At 32.0% G+C, this 18,473-nt stretch overlaps 1 protein-coding gene across 7 annotated transcripts; it reads right to left on the bottom strand.

The window, feature by feature from the left end:
* Positions 1-10,173: 10,173 nt before the first annotated feature.
* Positions 10,174-18,238, bottom strand: LOC127062878 (pre-piRNA 3'-exonuclease trimmer-like). 7 transcript variants are annotated; one of them, XM_050991825.1, is made up of 14 exons: positions 18,123-18,238; positions 15,815-15,935; positions 14,460-15,694; positions 14,039-14,273; positions 13,608-13,904; positions 13,293-13,497; positions 13,105-13,212; positions 12,842-12,943; positions 12,652-12,745; positions 12,481-12,580; positions 12,290-12,370; positions 12,120-12,208; positions 10,629-10,896; positions 10,174-10,493 (listed from the first exon to the last, which is right to left on the bottom strand). In XM_050991825.1, the coding sequence occupies exons 3-14, from the start codon at positions 14,591-14,593 to the stop codon at positions 10,485-10,487; spliced, it is 1,722 nt and encodes a 573-aa protein (XP_050847782.1). In that variant the 5' UTR covers positions 14,594-15,694; positions 15,815-15,935; positions 18,123-18,238; the 3' UTR covers positions 10,174-10,484. The 7 variants fall into 7 exon arrangements, 6 of the variants coding, with proteins under 6 accessions (XP_050847782.1, XP_050847783.1, XP_050847780.1 ...); XR_007781212.1 differs by lacking the exon at positions 18,123-18,238 and having other exon boundaries at positions 10,174-10,251; positions 10,325-10,493; positions 14,460-16,619; XM_050991826.1 differs by lacking the exon at positions 15,815-15,935 and having other exon boundaries at positions 14,460-14,827.
* Between the last annotated feature and the right edge of the window lie 235 nt (positions 18,239-18,473).

Here is an 18,473-nt window from a genome sequence, read left to right as displayed (position 1 = left end):
CTATTGTGTATTATCGTAATGTTATATTATGTATATTTTTTTTTCTTTTTTTTTTTTTTTGGTAATATGCCGCTGCCGATAAAGTACTCAAATAAATATGTTTACGATGTGACAGGTATCTACACATTCGGCGTAGTCAGTCACGATGCATACGATAAACACACATTTAAGCTGACACGCGCACACGCGAGCAAACAGAAAGTTACGTTCGCCTACGCTCGAGGCGCCTGCTGTTCCAAGTATAAGCGTGGCAAGAGGTAGAGCAAAAGAAGAGACGGGAAGAGAAGGGAAGACGTAAAACGCACGGTCAACGGCCTGTTCTTTGCGGGAATTCTAAATACATTTAACGTACAAGCCAATGCGTTACCGTTACGGTTCCACTGTCACCAGAAAAGCTCACCGGTGCTTTCGTCTGGTTATCTTTGATAAAGTTAGACGTGCTCGGTCGAATTTACTTAAAAATTTTCGTATACACCCTACGTATCTAAGTTCGTTCGAACTCGAGAAATTCGATGTTTTTCATAATCAGATATATTGATTTAACGTTAAAATTTATGTCTTACGACGTTTTGATGAATATCGATATTTTTAAAATGAACAGTGTTCTATTTAATAGTTGAAATATGAAAAATTCTTTATGCATCCGATAAGAGAAGCAATGAAAATTATTTTGATATATTTTATTTTAGAAAAATTCTATCATCCTACATAGATACATTAAAAACCGACGACAAGGTGGTCAGTATATATCTTAAAGAAAAATTCATCGTGTTTGCTATCATGGTTAATGAATAACTCTTTTCATAGTAATTTATCAAACAGAACACGTGTTTAAAAACTTCTAACTCCTTGCAAACGTGAAGTTCAGGAGAAGGGAGTTAAAAATAGAGCTCGAAGCATTATAGCTTTGCCGTGTGCCGGTGCTGGCAGAAGAGAATCCCATGTATTTATGGACGTTTTACGTTTTTATAAATGAACTGCTAAACAGCTTTGATGGAACTGACTGTCAAGAAGAACTATCTTCTATGGTCATCGTCATCTTTTTTCGAATAGATCCTCGAACTTCATCAGACTCTTTTCGTTACAATGACGAATATAGAACTGACAAAATCGAACAAAGCAAAGATACGCGATAATTATTGTATTAACGAAGAAGGAATAATTCAATTTCGCTAATCCTTTCTATATAATCGTATAATAATCGTCGATGGCGATTACTGTATTCGAAGATAATTGAAATTTTTAGTTCGAAATCCTTGTTCCTGAAAATACGTGAAAGCTCGTTGTCAATGTTGATGGACATATGACGTCGATGGTGTCACGAACATGGTCCGACCCAGCCAACCCTCGATCTAACCGGAGTCGAAAACATCAGGTCATGTGTGAAGGATCGTTCGGATAGATATATATTTTCTCCGTACACTGCACATATTTTTAGGTAAGCAGCGAGATAATACGAAATTAGAACGCCCGCGGCCTTTGTAAGAGCCGGCGTCGTCATTAGTCGTTTGAAGGCTCACGGTACGTTACGTATGTTCCAATCCACCGTCGTTCTATCCCTGGGAGGCATTATTGTCGCCAGTATCCAGAATAGCAATGTAAGCGTGTGTGTGGCCTCCTCGGCTAATCTCAGCTCGCTTTCATCGGTTATTGAAATTCTAATGGCTAACTGTAACCAGATGTTCTTGGTAATTAATCTTACCAATAATCGTCACGAGATCTATCTAAATCCCTCTTCGTATTTCACGCTTGATGTATGTATATATATTACACATGCGTGTGTACAAGGAACGTTTGGAATTCGTGATTCAACGATGTTAAGACATGTAGTATTCGTAAAACCAAATAGAAGATCTCGCGAATCAAAGAATCATTTACTTTTTATTTCCCTTGAAAATCCTCTAAAAGTCCTCTAAAACATTTATAAGCGAAGAGAACGTACAAAAAATATATATATATAACTTAAAATATATATAACTATATAAATATCTCTATACATGTATCTACTCCATACAATTCGTAGCTAAAGGAAAAGCCGAGAGATATTTATATTCTCTGGTAAGACTTTGGACCGTGCGCGAATCGGGAGGAATGAAAAAAATGACGCAACGTCATAGTCGTGAATAAGTGACTGTTGTGACAGAACGAAATAGGAACTTGAGATCGTCATTCGGAGTCTTCGTTAAACGGGAGTTAGAGTGCACGGGTCTTGTCCTGTAAGCGTGTGCAAACTCTCTTGAAGTAGTCGAACGCGTATGACAGGGAGTTTAGTCGTACGTTGACAGCTGTTGTATGTGCGCTTTGTACCATCGCCAGCCGGTTTATCTCAAACGGTTTCTGTCTCGAGAGAAGTATAATATTAGATGCGGCATGTAATTCATGTTACTCCTCTTTGAGAAAATGAATTTACGATTATTCGCATGATTTTTCTTTTTCGTCGATATTTAGTCGTATCGTCGATCGTCTCTCGATCAACCATACAATCTGCAAAGAGTCTTGAAAATGCTGGCAAGCTTTTCTTAACGACAAAGAAGTTATTCATACCACGAGACATGGACATAGGTCTTTGCCTTACGGCTTACGCCATGACATACCGGCAGGTCGGGCAGGAAGCCCACCGATGCGTCTGCCGAATTCAAAGATCAAAATCGATCGCAATCCGGCCGAACTGTTCCTATTCCGTATTCTAAACCTGCCGTCTACCCTTCCTCCACCACTTTCTTTCTCAACCACCCACCTAGGCCCCCGTCGCTTCTTCCCGCTCTTAATCTTTTTCAGAGTTAATACAAATCGGTATTACTTATGTAAACTATCTCAAGTAGTGGAGTAACATTGAGCTAATTATAAATTCAGCGCTAGTGAGTTCGTACGTATCTACGTACGTTCATTACCTACGCATAAGCAGTCAAGTAATTTGCGATGCAGTTGGTCTTAGGAGACCTATGCTACTACGACCTACCTAAAAATATACTTAGGGGGTCCGATCAACGGCCAACTGGGCCAGTGAAGTAACCGTAGCTCAACGTCCCAAATATAGTCCGACATCTCTACATAGCGACTACCGATAGTTGGCATCACGCGTTTATATCCCCATTTGCAGGTGTAACGCGGAGTATAATAACGTCTGTCATCGCTATTCTCTAATGACATTCCTGTATCACGGTGTTTCGCACGGATAAACTCGATAAATGTTGTTATCTTTATACTCGATAGAATATAATTATTATTCCAACTATTTTCGAGAGAATTTATAAGCGTTCTTCGTATCAACGATTTTATTCGATCTCTCACTTTCGATATTGAACATAAATTTGATATGAACGATATGGGATATAAAATTTCTATGAACCCGAAATTTTCGTTGAAACTTCAAACTCCGTGAATAATTCTAACGCATTTACAAAAGACACTCAACGAATTCATTATAATTCTGACTACTCAGTATTGCTGTCGAATATATCCTCGACAAGAAGAAAGATTTCTCGTCGAAAAGTACAAAGAAGGATTAGAGAAATTTAGAACAAATTTCCTTTGGCAAACTTAACGAATCACGAATCCGTGATAGGCAGAGGCTTGCCATCGGTTTCCCACTTGGGATGATGTTCTCTTCTGTAAGAGAACGACACACGACAGGTATTGTCCACGATCTTAAATTATTCAACGTTCTCTAACACCGGCGAGAATCTTTGGCAGGTTTCGAGCGAGTGCGACGTCGAGGAAACGCAGAAAATTCTCATCTATCATGTCGAAACGCGTTACGCGAAAATAGTCGCAAGGATACCGCGAGGTCGGATTTGGTTTTGGCTCTCTGTGGAAGCGTAGAGAGAGCAGACTTTGAGTTTCTTGCGAGAGAATCTCGCATACTATTCCTGACAACTTTCCTATCATCTCACGTCATCGAGTCTTGGAACATTACGGACGATGACGACGACGAATCGTCGATGATTCTGTACGTAGCGAAGAGAAAAGAAAAAGAAACTTGTTTCAAATTTTTTCTTCTGCTCCTTTATTTTTTTTTGTTTGTTTGTTTTTTTTTTCTTTTTTTTTTTTATATAAACGCTCGTCCATTTACTTTTCTTCTTTCTTTTTTTTTTCTTCTTCTTCATCTGCTTCTCCAAAGATAAACGCATAGAGGGATACGACTGATTCAGTCAGAACCAAACTCCAGAGTTCGAAATAACCAAGTTCATCTTACGCGTTCGGTTTCCATTAAGCTATAATTCACGGTGGCACACGTGTTAAAGCACGTGAGTTATGACGTAATGGTACAATGACGCGGTCATCGTAAATTCACTCGCCGGACACTCGCACTGTACTTTATCGCTTTTGCTCTTTGTAGCATTTTGCTCTTTTCTTTTTTATTATTTTTTTTATTATCTTTTTTTTTTTTTTCTTTCGTCGGAATGTGTTCTCGTTCAAAGTGTAAAGAAAGAAAAATAGGAGCAAGAAAAGAGAGAGAATCAATATTTAGATGATCGAATTAAAGACGATAATAGATTATTGAGATCATTATTTAATTATTAATTAATTATTATAAATAATTTTTCTTTATAATTATCCTGACATTATTATTACTACTTTATATTCAACGATGAACGTGTCATCTCAGCAATGCCATTAGTTTCTCTTCAGCTGGGAAAAGGGTATCTATATATGAAAGACTTACAAAGCGACTCTCACGAGTAATCTAGCGGCTACCTAACGAGATAATTTGATATTACTCGATGCTCTTGCGAATATACGAGCTGAGTGGTGAGTTTCAAGATGAAGGACTATGTATGTGTCTCTCTTCTATACGTTACCGATACTTTGAAAAGGTAAGTAATAGTTTAAAGGCAGAACGATGTCGAAGAAAGTCTGGGTCAACGGAATGTTTCTACATCTAGGGATGACTATAATCGAATGTTGAAAGATCCTGTAAAGAATGATGATGTAACTCTCTCTCTTTCTCTATCTCTCTCTCTCTCTCTATCTATCTCTTTATCTCTCTATTTATCTATCTATCTACCTATCTATCTCTTTTCGAACTCATTTAGAAACTAGTATTTCCTTTCTTCTGGCTGAAAAGATCATCGATGTCACGCGGGATCCTTGAAGCAGGAGCTATTATGGCCGGTCAAGCCTACGCTCTAGGCCAGGGGCTAGGCTAGGCTATTTCCGCTGTTTAGCTTATGGACAAAAATAGTCGTTGAGAGGCGAGTAAATTCGCCTTCGAATTTACTGGGACTTGTAAGTAAGATGATTACTTTCTCATTGATTATTCATCGTATTGAATATCAACATCACTGTATATGTATTTTTTTAAGAGTAATCATGCCTAGAGTCGATCGGAATATCGATTTCTTACAAGATAGGAGAATTAAAAGAAACTATCGAAATACCTATATTCCGTGTTTTTTTTTTTTTTTTTTTTTTTTTTCATAAAAATACCCTTGAGAGAGACCAGCGAAGAAATTTTTTTTTAACTTATCCCGTTTATTTGACTAACAGTGCCTTGACCAGTCTTCGCACGTCTTATATACGTCTATATAATCGCGACTGTAAGCAATAAAGAAGTTTGTTTGTATTTGTTACTGGAGCAACATCGGGAGAGTATTTTTTTGGCCAATGAATCGCGGAAGTGCTCACTCGACAATTTATTTGTTCGCTTCTCCATGTGGGATCGTTGTACGAGCTCGTAAATAACGTCGGGTGATATTCCCTTTTTCTTTCTCTCTCTCTCTCTCTCTCTTTCTTTTTCTTCCACTTCTCCTCTATCTAGAGATACTACGAAGACACAAATTCTTAATAAACAACCGAAAATAATCTCCTTTACGATATATGGTTAAAGTAATATTCGTTTCTAAGCTATACGAAGGAAACTCTGGATCTTTAATCAAAATCTGGGACGTTATCGTGTCACGACCCGAGGTACCCATTATTTCAGTAATTGGCGCAAACGATTAATCTATTTTCACCTACGCATTCGCGTTATTCTCTGTCAGCCGTGTTGGTTGCATGGTCCGCACGTTGGTAGATACATTTCGTCTCATGAAACAAAGTTATTTCCACTGTCGCCAACGTGCGACAGGTGCTTTGCGCTGACTTTACTACTGATTTCAGAATCAACTTTCGTACTCATTTACTCGTTTCTTTTTTATTTGTATTGTTTCTTTCATTTGTCTTTTAATTTTTTATTTTATTTACTTTATCCGATCCACAGCACGTACGTCGAGTATAATTTTTTATCGAACGAAGCAACGAATATATAATAATTGTCAATAGGTTTTTGTCCAATTCAAATGATTGTCTTTCGTGTGCATACGTATTAAAAATGAAGATAGAATAAGGACAATGAATAGAAAAGCACAGAATTTGGCAATAGACCTTTAACGAAAATTTGTGCAAAGAGAATTTCGAAACAACGCGAAGACCGAGATATTTTAAATCGTCCACTTGTTGGCAGTAGTTACGTTGCCACAGTGAAATCGTTCGTCTTGAGCTATCCGATGGATAGATAGATTTGCGGCATAATTTTGGCAAGCTCGTAACGGCACTTATAGCTGATTGTCCACACGAGTGACGAGTTTTTGCATTGCTAAAACGGGAAAAAGAAAGAAACGAAAAGCGAGTAAGTCGAAATAAATGGAGAAACAATAATAATAATAATAATAATAATAATAGTACGTAATTTAATTAATTTTAAACAACATTGTGTATCAAAAGTGTCTTCGTTGATTCGATTGAAATTTATGAATCAACTCGGTGTATGAATTTTAATGAAACTGAAGAAATAAAAAAAAGATTTCCTCGATTCGATCGTATGAACTTACAACCTCTCCTCTATTGATACATCTTCTTGACATTGGAAAAAAGAAGAAAATGAAAATGTAAAAGAAAAAGAAGAGGAACAAGCAAGGAGGATACACACCTCGAAAGCTACTCCACCTGCCATCGGACACCAGTGTGACCAAGCTGACCGTCCGACAGGACGCCTACACAAATTGCTACCACGTTATTTCGAGTGATTTGGCCTTGGGTGGCGGCCAGAGAAAACTTTTGAAATATCGGGGAACGCTGAAGCTCTTTCTTAGATATCGGGCCTCCCAGATATGTATTTATCGAGAGTCTTGGTTAAGGGGATGCAACAACTAGTAGATAGATAATGTCTACGTGATATAAGTCTAATGTAAAGTCAATTCGATCGTTATTCCCTAAGAAAATTATCGATCCTTCTTTGATATCCAAAATCAACCCTAATTCTCGTTGAATAAATATGATGATATATACAAAATCTGTATACGCGCGCGCGCGCGTGTGTGTGTGTGTATTATGTATATATATAAATGCTTCAACAAATTTGACCCAAATTTTCGCAAACCAATAATAGTAAATTATACGAATAATTTATAGGTCGAAGGAACTCACAGTTTGTTCTGATATTAAAAGACGTTTATTACTTTGCACTTTTGGCATTAGTCTGTTTGTTCCTAGTCGACTATAAGTGAACTAACTTCTATTAACAGTTTTAAAGCGAACTCGATACTAATATCGTCACTTCGATATTGACAATATTCTTTTGTCCCTTCATCATTTTTCTTTTTATTTTACATACACACATATGCAGTGTTAAAAGTATAATAAGAAAAGGTATAGTGTCGATCCCTCTTGTGCCTACAATATCGAGAAAAATAAAAGCATGCTTTAGCGTGCCAAAACACTCAACAAAGTTATGATATATATCGTTACGTGCCGACTAGCTGCTAAGAGTCAACAATGTAAGAAAGTACATTACGAAGGAATCTGTTATAGAAGATACTTCGAGATGTTATCGATTTTTCCGGAATAAAATAATTTCTATCTCTCCCGTTCGTAGATTACACGAGGATGAAAAATAATAAAAAGATTAATTACAACGAAGAAAAAGGAGAGTTTCTTTCTTCGAATTTTTTACCCTGAATTCTTAGTAACTTCGAATCTTCAGGGAAATTTCCAAAGGAATTTTCGTCTTAGTCGTGACGTCACGAACGTATTATTATTTGGCACGGTTAAAACGTGACGTCGCAGCTCGATGAAAGGCCGAACGTCGAGAAAAAGAGAGAGAGAGAGAGAGAGAAAGAGAGAGAGAAAGGAGAGAGAGAGAGAAAGAGAGAAAGGAGAGAGAGAGAGAGAGAGAGAGAGAGAGAGAGAGAGGGAGATAGAGAGAGAGAAAAAGTATGATAGATGGACGTGCGTGGCGATCGACGTGTCAAAGTAGAAGGGATAATTGGATTTTTCAAAAGAACGTCTCTTTGGCAAGCCGAGAGCACTTCCTCGGCTCGGGACGAGCTTTGGCCGAGTTTGAGGAGCGTCGAGCTCGAGAACGAGTCATAATAATAACGTCTCATGCAAGGATTCCGCCGCTTGTGATTTCTATCTTAAATTTAAATAGAATAGTGGTGGTAGTGCCTGTTGGTGTTGGTACTGCTACTGCTACTGCTACTGCTGCTGCTGCTGGTGGTAGAAATATGCCACTGGTAATAGTGGTGGTAGCAGTAGTGTAAAAGTAGTGTAATAGTAGTGGTAGTAGAAATAGTAATAGTAGTAGTAGTAGAAGTAGTAATAATAGTAGTAGTAGTAGAAATAGTAGTTGTACTAGTAGAAGTAGTAATAGTACTGATAGTGGTAATAATAGTAGTAGCAGTAGTAGTAGTACTGGTGGTGGTAATGGTAGTAGTTTTAATAGAATAGTAGTACTGGTGATGGTAGTAGTAGTAGTAGTGTAGTAGAATAATAGTAATAGTACTGGTGGTAGTAGTAGTAGTAATTGTAGTAGAATAATAGTAATAGTGCAGGTAGTAATAATAATAGTAGTGATAGTAGTAGTAATATTGGTGGTAATAGTAATAATAGTGGTAGTAGCAATAATAGTAGTAGTAGTAGTACTGATAGTAGCAATAGGTATAGTAATAGTAGTAGTAGCAGTAATAGTAGTAGCAGTACTGGTAGTAACAGTAATTGTAATAGTAGTAGTAGTAGCAGTAGTACTAGTAATAGTAATGGTAGTGACGTGTTATCGAGCAAAAGGTTAACCGCGAAATAAGATTACGAACTTGCAACTGGACTTAAGCCGAGCGTACATATATATATACCTACATATAAGTGCTTGATATCTAATCGATTCTTCTTCTTTCTTTTTCCTTTTTCTTCTTCTTTCTTTCTTATTCTTTTTCCTTTTTATTAATCTTTTTTCATTAATCTTCTTTTATGAATTCCGTCCAAGTTCTATCCCTCTCATGACATTTTTTGTAGAGTATAGAAATAATTAGTAGACCAAATTTGTTTTTCAAAACGATGATATTTGAGATAATGTTACTTCGTAACAATTGGCAGACCAACCGAACACACTTTTAGACTGCCAACTAAGGAATCATTAATTTATTTGACATTAGGCGAATAGTTGATGCGATTACGATTCGGTAGACTAAGTATTCGAATTAGATTCGGGAACATTGACGAATCGTTTGAAAAGTTATTACATTACAAATGATACGTTGTATTATACGTATGTAATTATAATTGTAAGAAAGATACGATACCGTTGTATTACTTATGGAAATTTACGTTCTTCCTTTTCTTTTCTTTCTTTCTTTCTTTTTCCTTTCATTCTTTTTCTCTCTTTCTTTTTCTATTCTTTTAATAATAAATCCGAACTACACGTGTATTTTAGGAAACATCGGTGAAATTTTCCTTATGCTCGCTCGAATACCGACCTACCTACTTTCGTTTATATCAAATTCAACATATTCCGTCTTTTTTTTTTTTCGATAGTTCGAGAGGACTTTGCAGAAGCTACCGAGATGGGAACGATACAATGTGTGGCTGGAATATTGCCAGTACCAACGAAAATCTGACGCTTCTAACGTACGATATTCTGTTATGCTCGTCGTTGATGCGAGTAATGTATAATGCCGAAATATATATAAAAGAAAATGCATTGTACTCGCGAAAATAGATACTTAATGTGTCACAAAGAGATAAATTATAGTTGGATAATTTCGAAACTGTGATGTTCTTAAACTCATTTTCAAACTATTTCATTGTAATAATCTTTTTCTTTCATTCTCATTTTTTCGTCCAATTATTAAAAGATATAAAATAAATGTATGCAATTATAAAAACAGAAAAGAGGACTAAATATGACAATTCATGATTTTAACATTCACGAATTTATTATAACAAAAATAGAAGATGGTTCTTGATCATTGAAGATACTGACTGAAATAATAAATCCTGATCCAAAGATGTTATGATTAGGTACATCCAACTATCATAACGATTAGATGTGTAGATAAAATTGATTTACCTTGTAAACATTTTTCCATTCCTAGCTATTTCCATGAATCGCAGAATATCTCCGTTAAAACGAAGGAATTCGATCGAATATGTTAAAAAATATCGACGATTGGTATGAGCTCTATTGTTATCCAATTGACCAATAATAATCTGCGTCGATGTTAGGTCGCTTACCTCTGCTAAAAATATTTATAGAAACAAACTTACGATGTTTCAGCGACAAGAAATATAATCGTCATTTTTCATTCCGATAATATTAAAAAGAAAAAAAAAAACATTATTTTAAATATCCGTATATATGTGACAGACATTACTTTTCTTTTTTCTCCTGGTGTCACTTTTACAGCTGCTTCCTTTAACTTTCTTCTATATTTATTACCGATCAAACGATAATCGTTTCCTCGTAAACGGGCTCGGAAAATCATAAGTTTCTCAAAATTCCAGGTCACCGTAGTTAAGACGTACGAAGAAGAAATCACGTGCAACAAAGTAACAATTTGTAAATGCAACGACGAGTAGACGCGACTGCCCTTGGAGAGGATCCAAAATAGGTCTGCCACCTTGCTTCGAAACAGCTCCATACTAAAATATCAATTGCGTATTTAATACCTAATTATGTTTCTCATCGATGCGCAAGACAGAATAAAATGAATTCGCAGGTAATACATAATACATGTAAGGGAAGACATTTTTATCTATTATATTAAAAAAAAAAAAAAAGAAAGTGAATTTTTAAGCTCTTCTATGAATTTTCTTAACGTTAAACCTATCGATTAATTCTTTCTAATGCCTATCAACCTGAATTTTTTATGTATGGAATCAATGAAAAAAATTCGTATCTAAAATTTGAAAAGTATCATTAACAAATATTTGATAAAATTTTATTGATCACAATAATTTTGATTGTAAGCATTTTTCGAAATAATCAAGATATGAAATGTTAGAAATACATGTGTGGGTGTATTCACTTTTTATGACACGGGTTTTATTGATATGGTGCCATCTAACTGTGAGTTTTCGCTACTAATTTTTAACAAGCTTCGTTGATATATGATATGAAGAAATGCGAAATCCAGTATAGATCTTCATTACCGTTTAACAGTAATTAATAATAAATTAATAAATTATAAAAAATTTATATATTTTATGTATATATATATAAACACACACACATATACCAACCACGCAAAAAAGATCTCTGAAATTTGATATATATGTTTTATTACTCACCGATGAGTTTAATTACACCGATTATATGATTATCATACATACATATATATATATATATAATATCATATTTGAATCAATTTTCTTGAACATCATCATGACATATATTGTTTAATACGACATATATATTCTAATGCCTATTGACATTCGAATCCAAAATTGAAACATCGATGGTTTATTAAACATTCAATAATAAGAGTTTCTGATCAAATGGAAGATCATATAGAGATTTACATTATACAGATTTTAATATAGAACGATGAAATACCCAAGCCACCACTCCACCAGATAGAATCGCGCTAACACTGCATCAAATATTTTTATAAATAATAATATTAAATCTTTCTTTTTATAATTAACGACCAATATAATATATGTACTTACATAAGAAGATATTTCACCGATAAAGAATGTTTTATGGGATTGTAAGGAACAATGTATATATCTTTGTGGTTATAAAAATGATTTAAAATATTACGTGCACTATAAACAAAATTTGGAAAAAATGATATTGAACAATTATAAAATATGCGATTAATTTAATTTTATGTAATAAAACTTTCGTTAAATTTACTAACCTCCCATGATTTGCAACAGCTACCAAAGCACAACCTTCTATGAAAGATTTTACATCAACAGTTCCAAAAGCGGATAATTTCTGGATAATCTAAATATTTACAATAAAAAGATTTTGAAGGATTCTATTGCTCCATAATATCCTAAATTAACTCAATAAAATTTAATGTACCTGATCTATATCATAATTCACCGATGTTCTTACAAACAGCCACTGTGGTCTTTCTGATTTTGGATCTTTACCATCAAGTTTCTAAAAAATTCATAACATTTGTTTTCTCATTAGACAGTTATATTATTAAATATAATTTAAACAGAAAAATATAAAATTTTTAAATTTCAGTTCAAAAAATATGTTCTTACCAAATAAAAAGTGGAAGCACGTGATAAGTTTATACAATTTAAGTACTCTTGTAAACTATTCAATACTTCTGTGTTGGTTACAGATCTATATTCTAAACCCCTAAGAATTATAGCAAAAAATCGTTAATTAAAAGTCGCAAAGATAAGTTTCTTCTAATACAATATACTTACTTTCCATATTTTTTGACAGCAATTACATGTGCCATTTTAATAAATATATATCCAGTAAAGTATGAGTCCCAACCGGAATCATGAGGGACTACATCTGAAATAAATGATTATACAAAATAACAAATCTATGTTAAAATAAATTAATCAAGAGGAACATTGATATAAACAATTTTATAATTTTATAAATCACCTCCTAGTTTATAATTAGTTTCTATAATAGGTGAATTTAATATAAATCTCCTCCTTTCTTCAGAAAAGAATTTATAAAGAGCATCAAGCGTATATGGGGAACCTAAAAAAAAATATTTTTATTAAAAATTAAATACTATTATTATTATTATTATTAGTAATAGTAGTAATAGTAATAGCAGCAGTAGTAGTAGTAGTAATAGTAGTAGTAGTATTAAAGTCAAAAGAAAGGACAATCTTGTAGCAAATAATAAAAATAATTACCTGGTGGAAACAATGAAATTTCATCTCTCAGTTGGTAACTTAAATATTTGGTATCATAAATAATGGGAAATAAACGATGTACTTCAACCTTAAATTCATTATATCTCTCTAGAATATAAAACATTCATATAATGTTATTTTGTAAAACATGAACTTTAAGTTCTTAAAATAAAAATAAATTCATTTACTTGGTAAAGGTTTATAAAATAATTTGAACATATATATCAGATCAAGTAAAATATTATGTCCAACAATAGGTTTCTTTAACTCGACCAAGAGCTTAAATACTTTTGAAAATCCTATATATGAATCTAACAAGGCCTTGTTTAATATGTCTCCTTCTTCTCTTTCTAACATTCTTCGTATCTCTAATGATACCTTAATTACTGTTATCTACAATGGAAAAAAAGAAAAAATAACTTTACAAATATATATTTATTTATGAAAATTAATAAATTACACTTTCTACTACTATCGTTATTATAAAAATTATAAAGACATACCTCTTCGTTATTATATGTGGTCCAGATTCTTGAAAAACGACTTCGTAATATTTTCTGCAGAAGGTATTGCAAATTAACAGAACTTACAGAAATTTTCAAGACAATATATTCTGGATCCTCATCTGGATCACCAGAAAATTCTAACCAGTTAGCTACATTATCAATGGCCCTTTTAATTTCATCTCCCTCTTTGTATGACATATTATTAATATTTCTGATCATATTATTATCTTCTAAATATCGTTTAAATGTAAATTCTTCAACTTCATTAAGGTACGAGATACCATCATAAGCCACCTGACAAAAAAAATTTCTATTATTCACTACTTTATATATTTTATACATATAGTTAAACGATATTCGCATATAACATTCATATAATTAACATATAAAAGATTATATATAAGAGAAGATTATATATTAAAAATAACCTTGTTAAAATTGAAGCCACTTAAAGATAAAAACTCTATTGCTGCAACTTGCCATAAGAATTGTCTGTTTTTTATTGGTATAGATGCAGGAAAAAGGAAAAATTTGAATATTTTAGTATTATATTCATTCTGACAAGGTACTTGTTCGATGCAAGTAATACCAAATTGAACAATTATAAATTTTTCACAATTTTTTCTTAACTTTTGGTATCTTTCTTCTATAGTATCAAAAAGACTGCAACAAATAATAACAATGATGACACTGTCAATAACAAATGAATTATAAAATAAAGTGAAAAAAGAAAATTATGAGAATAGTTAATAAACATTCCCAGTTTTATTACTAATATATAATTAATGTATGTCGATTATTTCTTAATTCTTTAATTAATTGAATAATTTTATAAATAAACCAACCAACCTTGACTTTGAAGAATCATCACTTTCTAATCCACTAAATTCTGCATCGATAGCAATAACCTGTGCGTTTTCTAAAGAAGTCTTTATTGTCGGATACAGTTTTTGGAAATTTTGTTTGTTGACGTTGATCATCATTTTTATAAGTAATTTATTTTTATTATACTTATAGAGAAAAAACTTTTTCTTATATCATGCAAGCGCAAACGATTTCAAAATAGTAAAGAGAGAGTACAGGACTCTTCGTTACCTTTTGTTCGTAACGTTACCTTTTGTTCAGCGATAAAATACGACTTACCAATCGGACAAAATATAAACTACAAGTACAATAGAGAAATACTGTCCATATCACAGCATCGGCGTGTAAACTCCCTACAATATAAACAAACAATCAATACAAGATATGTAAAAAAAATGTTTGTATGTAATAAAAATAGTACATTCGATAACGGTAAGAAAATATTATACTTCTCTGATGATAAACTAAATTGAAAAGTCCTTGATAATTTTACTGTATAATTTAAATATACATATAAATATAAATTTTACTATCTTAATTTATTTAAATTTATACAAATAATTAAAAAGTATTAAACAATCATTAGGACGATATTATTTGCGATGGAATAACTAAAATATAATATATAAAAGATAATAGCAGTAACGGTAAACAGAAAATTCTTATTACATAGAATTCGAAAATATATAATCACGAATATAATTACAACATAAGTACAATAGAAAATATAGTATTTAATCTGAAAAAATGAAAATAAATCAGAATAAAATGGAATAAAGAAATTAGTATTTATCAATGCTTTTTTCAAGAAATTATTTAAAAATTCTACTAATCTATATATCTATCGAAATATGATTAAGAATGTAAAATATAAGTACTATAATGTTTAATTAGAATTAGTTAAAAAGATTTTGAAAATGTATTGAAATATGCAACCATTCGCCCGATAGTATTTGCATCGAATTAGATTACTATATATTGCAAGGATAAACTTAGGTCTCACCACATGGAGATTACTCCATCTAAAGATCCATAGTCACTCAATTTTGAAATCTTCGTTCTAAAGTGATACGATCTTACCGAGAATTCATTATTAAGCACGACCGTTCTTAATTTTCGAATTTCGAAGAATAAAATGAAGTCCACGTTAGGATTACTCCTGCGATGCGTATGCAGGTTTTTCCTTATTCTATTCGTAGAATAGATATATATATATATACCTGAGAAAATAGAAAAGAAAGAGAGAGATAGCAGGAGAGAAAGAAAGACCTATATTTGAAGGCCTTATCCGAGAAAAACTAAAAAATAAATCTAGAATAATTGTTTAAATTATTATATACCTATGTCTTTCGATAAATAAAGATGACTGTTTATTTATTGCTAAATATACGGAAACAAATTCGTCCTTATTAATATGTCCAGTCGTGCTTTCATTATCTACTCCTGGCCTAAGTTTCATTCCTTTTGTTCCAATCATGTCCATATTGATGCCATGAAAGTTTTTTGTTGTCCCATATAAAAATTTAAATCGGTGTGTATTCAACGCGATCGATTTTAAATCAACAATAATCACAAGATTTATTTATCTAAACCGTGTCTATCACGAATAAATGTATGTTTCTATATTTGTAACTTCCAAATAAATTGATATATTCCGTAACTTTTCTTGAATGAATTATATCAAAAATGAAAAATTCTCTAAGAACAAAAAATGTGATAAGACAATTGTGAGAATCATTGAAATTGTACCGAATAAAAGTACACATAGAGTTGAAACAAACCTAATTCTCTCTTTGTCACGTATTACGAAAATATTATTATTAGAACTATTGCGTTAGTCAAAATTATTGATTTTATAACTTTATTTTAAGACTTCTACTTTATATCACTTTTTTTTTCTACAATGATGTAATAACTTTTGTAGTAATAACTAAAGAATAATATAATGAATTTTATTATTTTTTTTTTTATTTCAAATCGAAATCAAAATAATTTTCGATGATTGATATCATGATTATTTATATCAATCAAAATGATTGATACTTGACAAAGACTTCTCACGCGTTTCGAAAATTTTTACTGCGCTTTATTCAATACGACGATGTCAATTATCAAAAAAATTCAGAATCGATCATGAAGCTGACGCAAAAATAATGCATTCATTCGATAATATTTTTAATCTAAATAATAACTTGAAGTTTTTGTTATGTATGTTTTGTATGAAATTTTATTACGTCTTACGTCATATTATATCTAGCAACACATGCAAATATAGCCATCAGAGTAATTGAGTTGCATTGTATACGGTCACTCTGTATACTACAGCCGTTGGAAGGAGATCTACTTTTTTATTTTATGCAACAATGTTTTATAAGTCCTGAAAATGGCAAAACGATTGAAAACTTAAAAATTTTTGCAGAAATTAAACAGTATACCAATGGAATACTCTGATATTGAAGATGAATTCTATGATTGTGAAAGTGAATTAGAAGAAAATAAAATTGAACTTCTTGATAGTGAGAATAGTGATAATGAGGTTATAAACGAAGAAGATATTCAGGAGAGATATTCAAGATTTCAGGAGTCCTCAGAAAGTAAATTTTTTAATATTTTGGGTTTACGTAAAAGAAGACATGCTCAAGTGCTTTCAAGTTCTGAAGATGAAAATGAAAATATTTTATAAAATCATCAAAATGAAATTGCTGCAGACATAACCAGTTAGTTTACATAACAAAAAAATACAAGAAGCATTTACTACTGAAAGTTTACCAATTCATATTTTCAGACATATCTGGTCTCGCAGGATACGTCAAAAAAAATATGAAAGATAAAGTAAATAGTGCATTTTCTTTATTAATTGATGACCATATTTGTGAATATATAATATCTTAATGGAATTAGAAGCTTTTCGAGTTTTGGATAAAAGATGAATTCTAACAAAAATAAAATTGAAAGCTTTCATTTGAAATGTGTACGCACCGGTAGTATATAGAATAAAAAATTGGAACTTTCATATTTATGAAATAGAAAATAAAGATATATTTCATTTCCAATACTACAAGTACAGATGATTTTATTAAAACTTGCAATTTATTTCCTTTAATAAAAAAAATGATAGAAGTCAACATTTACAAAGTGATAAATTTGCTTTAATATCAGATATATGAGATAAATTTATTCAAGTTGAGAATTCAGGATTACTATAAAAGAGAAATATCACAATTGAAAATTCTTTCCATCTAAAGCCAGATGCAGATTTATTCAATATTTGCTAAATAAATTTGATAAATTTGATATTACATTTTGCCTAGCATCTAATATTCAAACTAAATATATCCTAAATGGATCTCCTTATTCAGGAAAGAATGAAACACAAAGAACTATAATAATTAACAATTTTAAAAGCATATCACTTACATCTAAATCATTATAAAAAAAAAAAACCATAATGATTAGTATTATACGTGGAAACAAAAGCAAGCTACTAAAAATTTATAAAACAAAGAATACTATGGCTAGCTTTTCATTTGGCGTAGACAGATCAAATGATAAATGATAAATAAATATAATTTTAAATCAGAATCAAGAAAATAGCTATTTTAACGTTTTAGATTTATCTGAATTTTATCAATGATAAAGAAACAATACCTGGTAAAATATGCAGGAGAAGTATTATGTTACGTTGCCGCAGGAAGTTTCGGTGAGAATGTATAACCAGGATGGAATTACGAGAAGCTAATGCCCGGGGAACATTAAGGACCTAGCTGTGTTCAAGCGAATGATGTGAGCCTGGACATAATAATAATAACAATAAGCTACCATCATCCGTAATACTTACAAAAAATATGTATGAGGAAAATACATTTTGAAGAAAAACTGCATTTATAAAAAATGTTATAAAAATTATAACTTTTTTATGTAATAATTCACTTTATATTCATAAGAATAATCTAACTTTAAAATGGAAATTTATTTTAATATTTATGGGAAGTTCTATTG

The sequence above is a fragment of the Vespula vulgaris genome, chromosome 3, assembly GCF_905475345.1.
Source record: "Vespula vulgaris chromosome 3, iyVesVulg1.1, whole genome shotgun sequence".
NCBI classification, from domain to species: Eukaryota; Metazoa; Arthropoda; class Insecta; order Hymenoptera; family Vespidae; genus Vespula; species Vespula vulgaris.
This window is presented reverse-complemented; position numbering and strand designations above follow the sequence as displayed.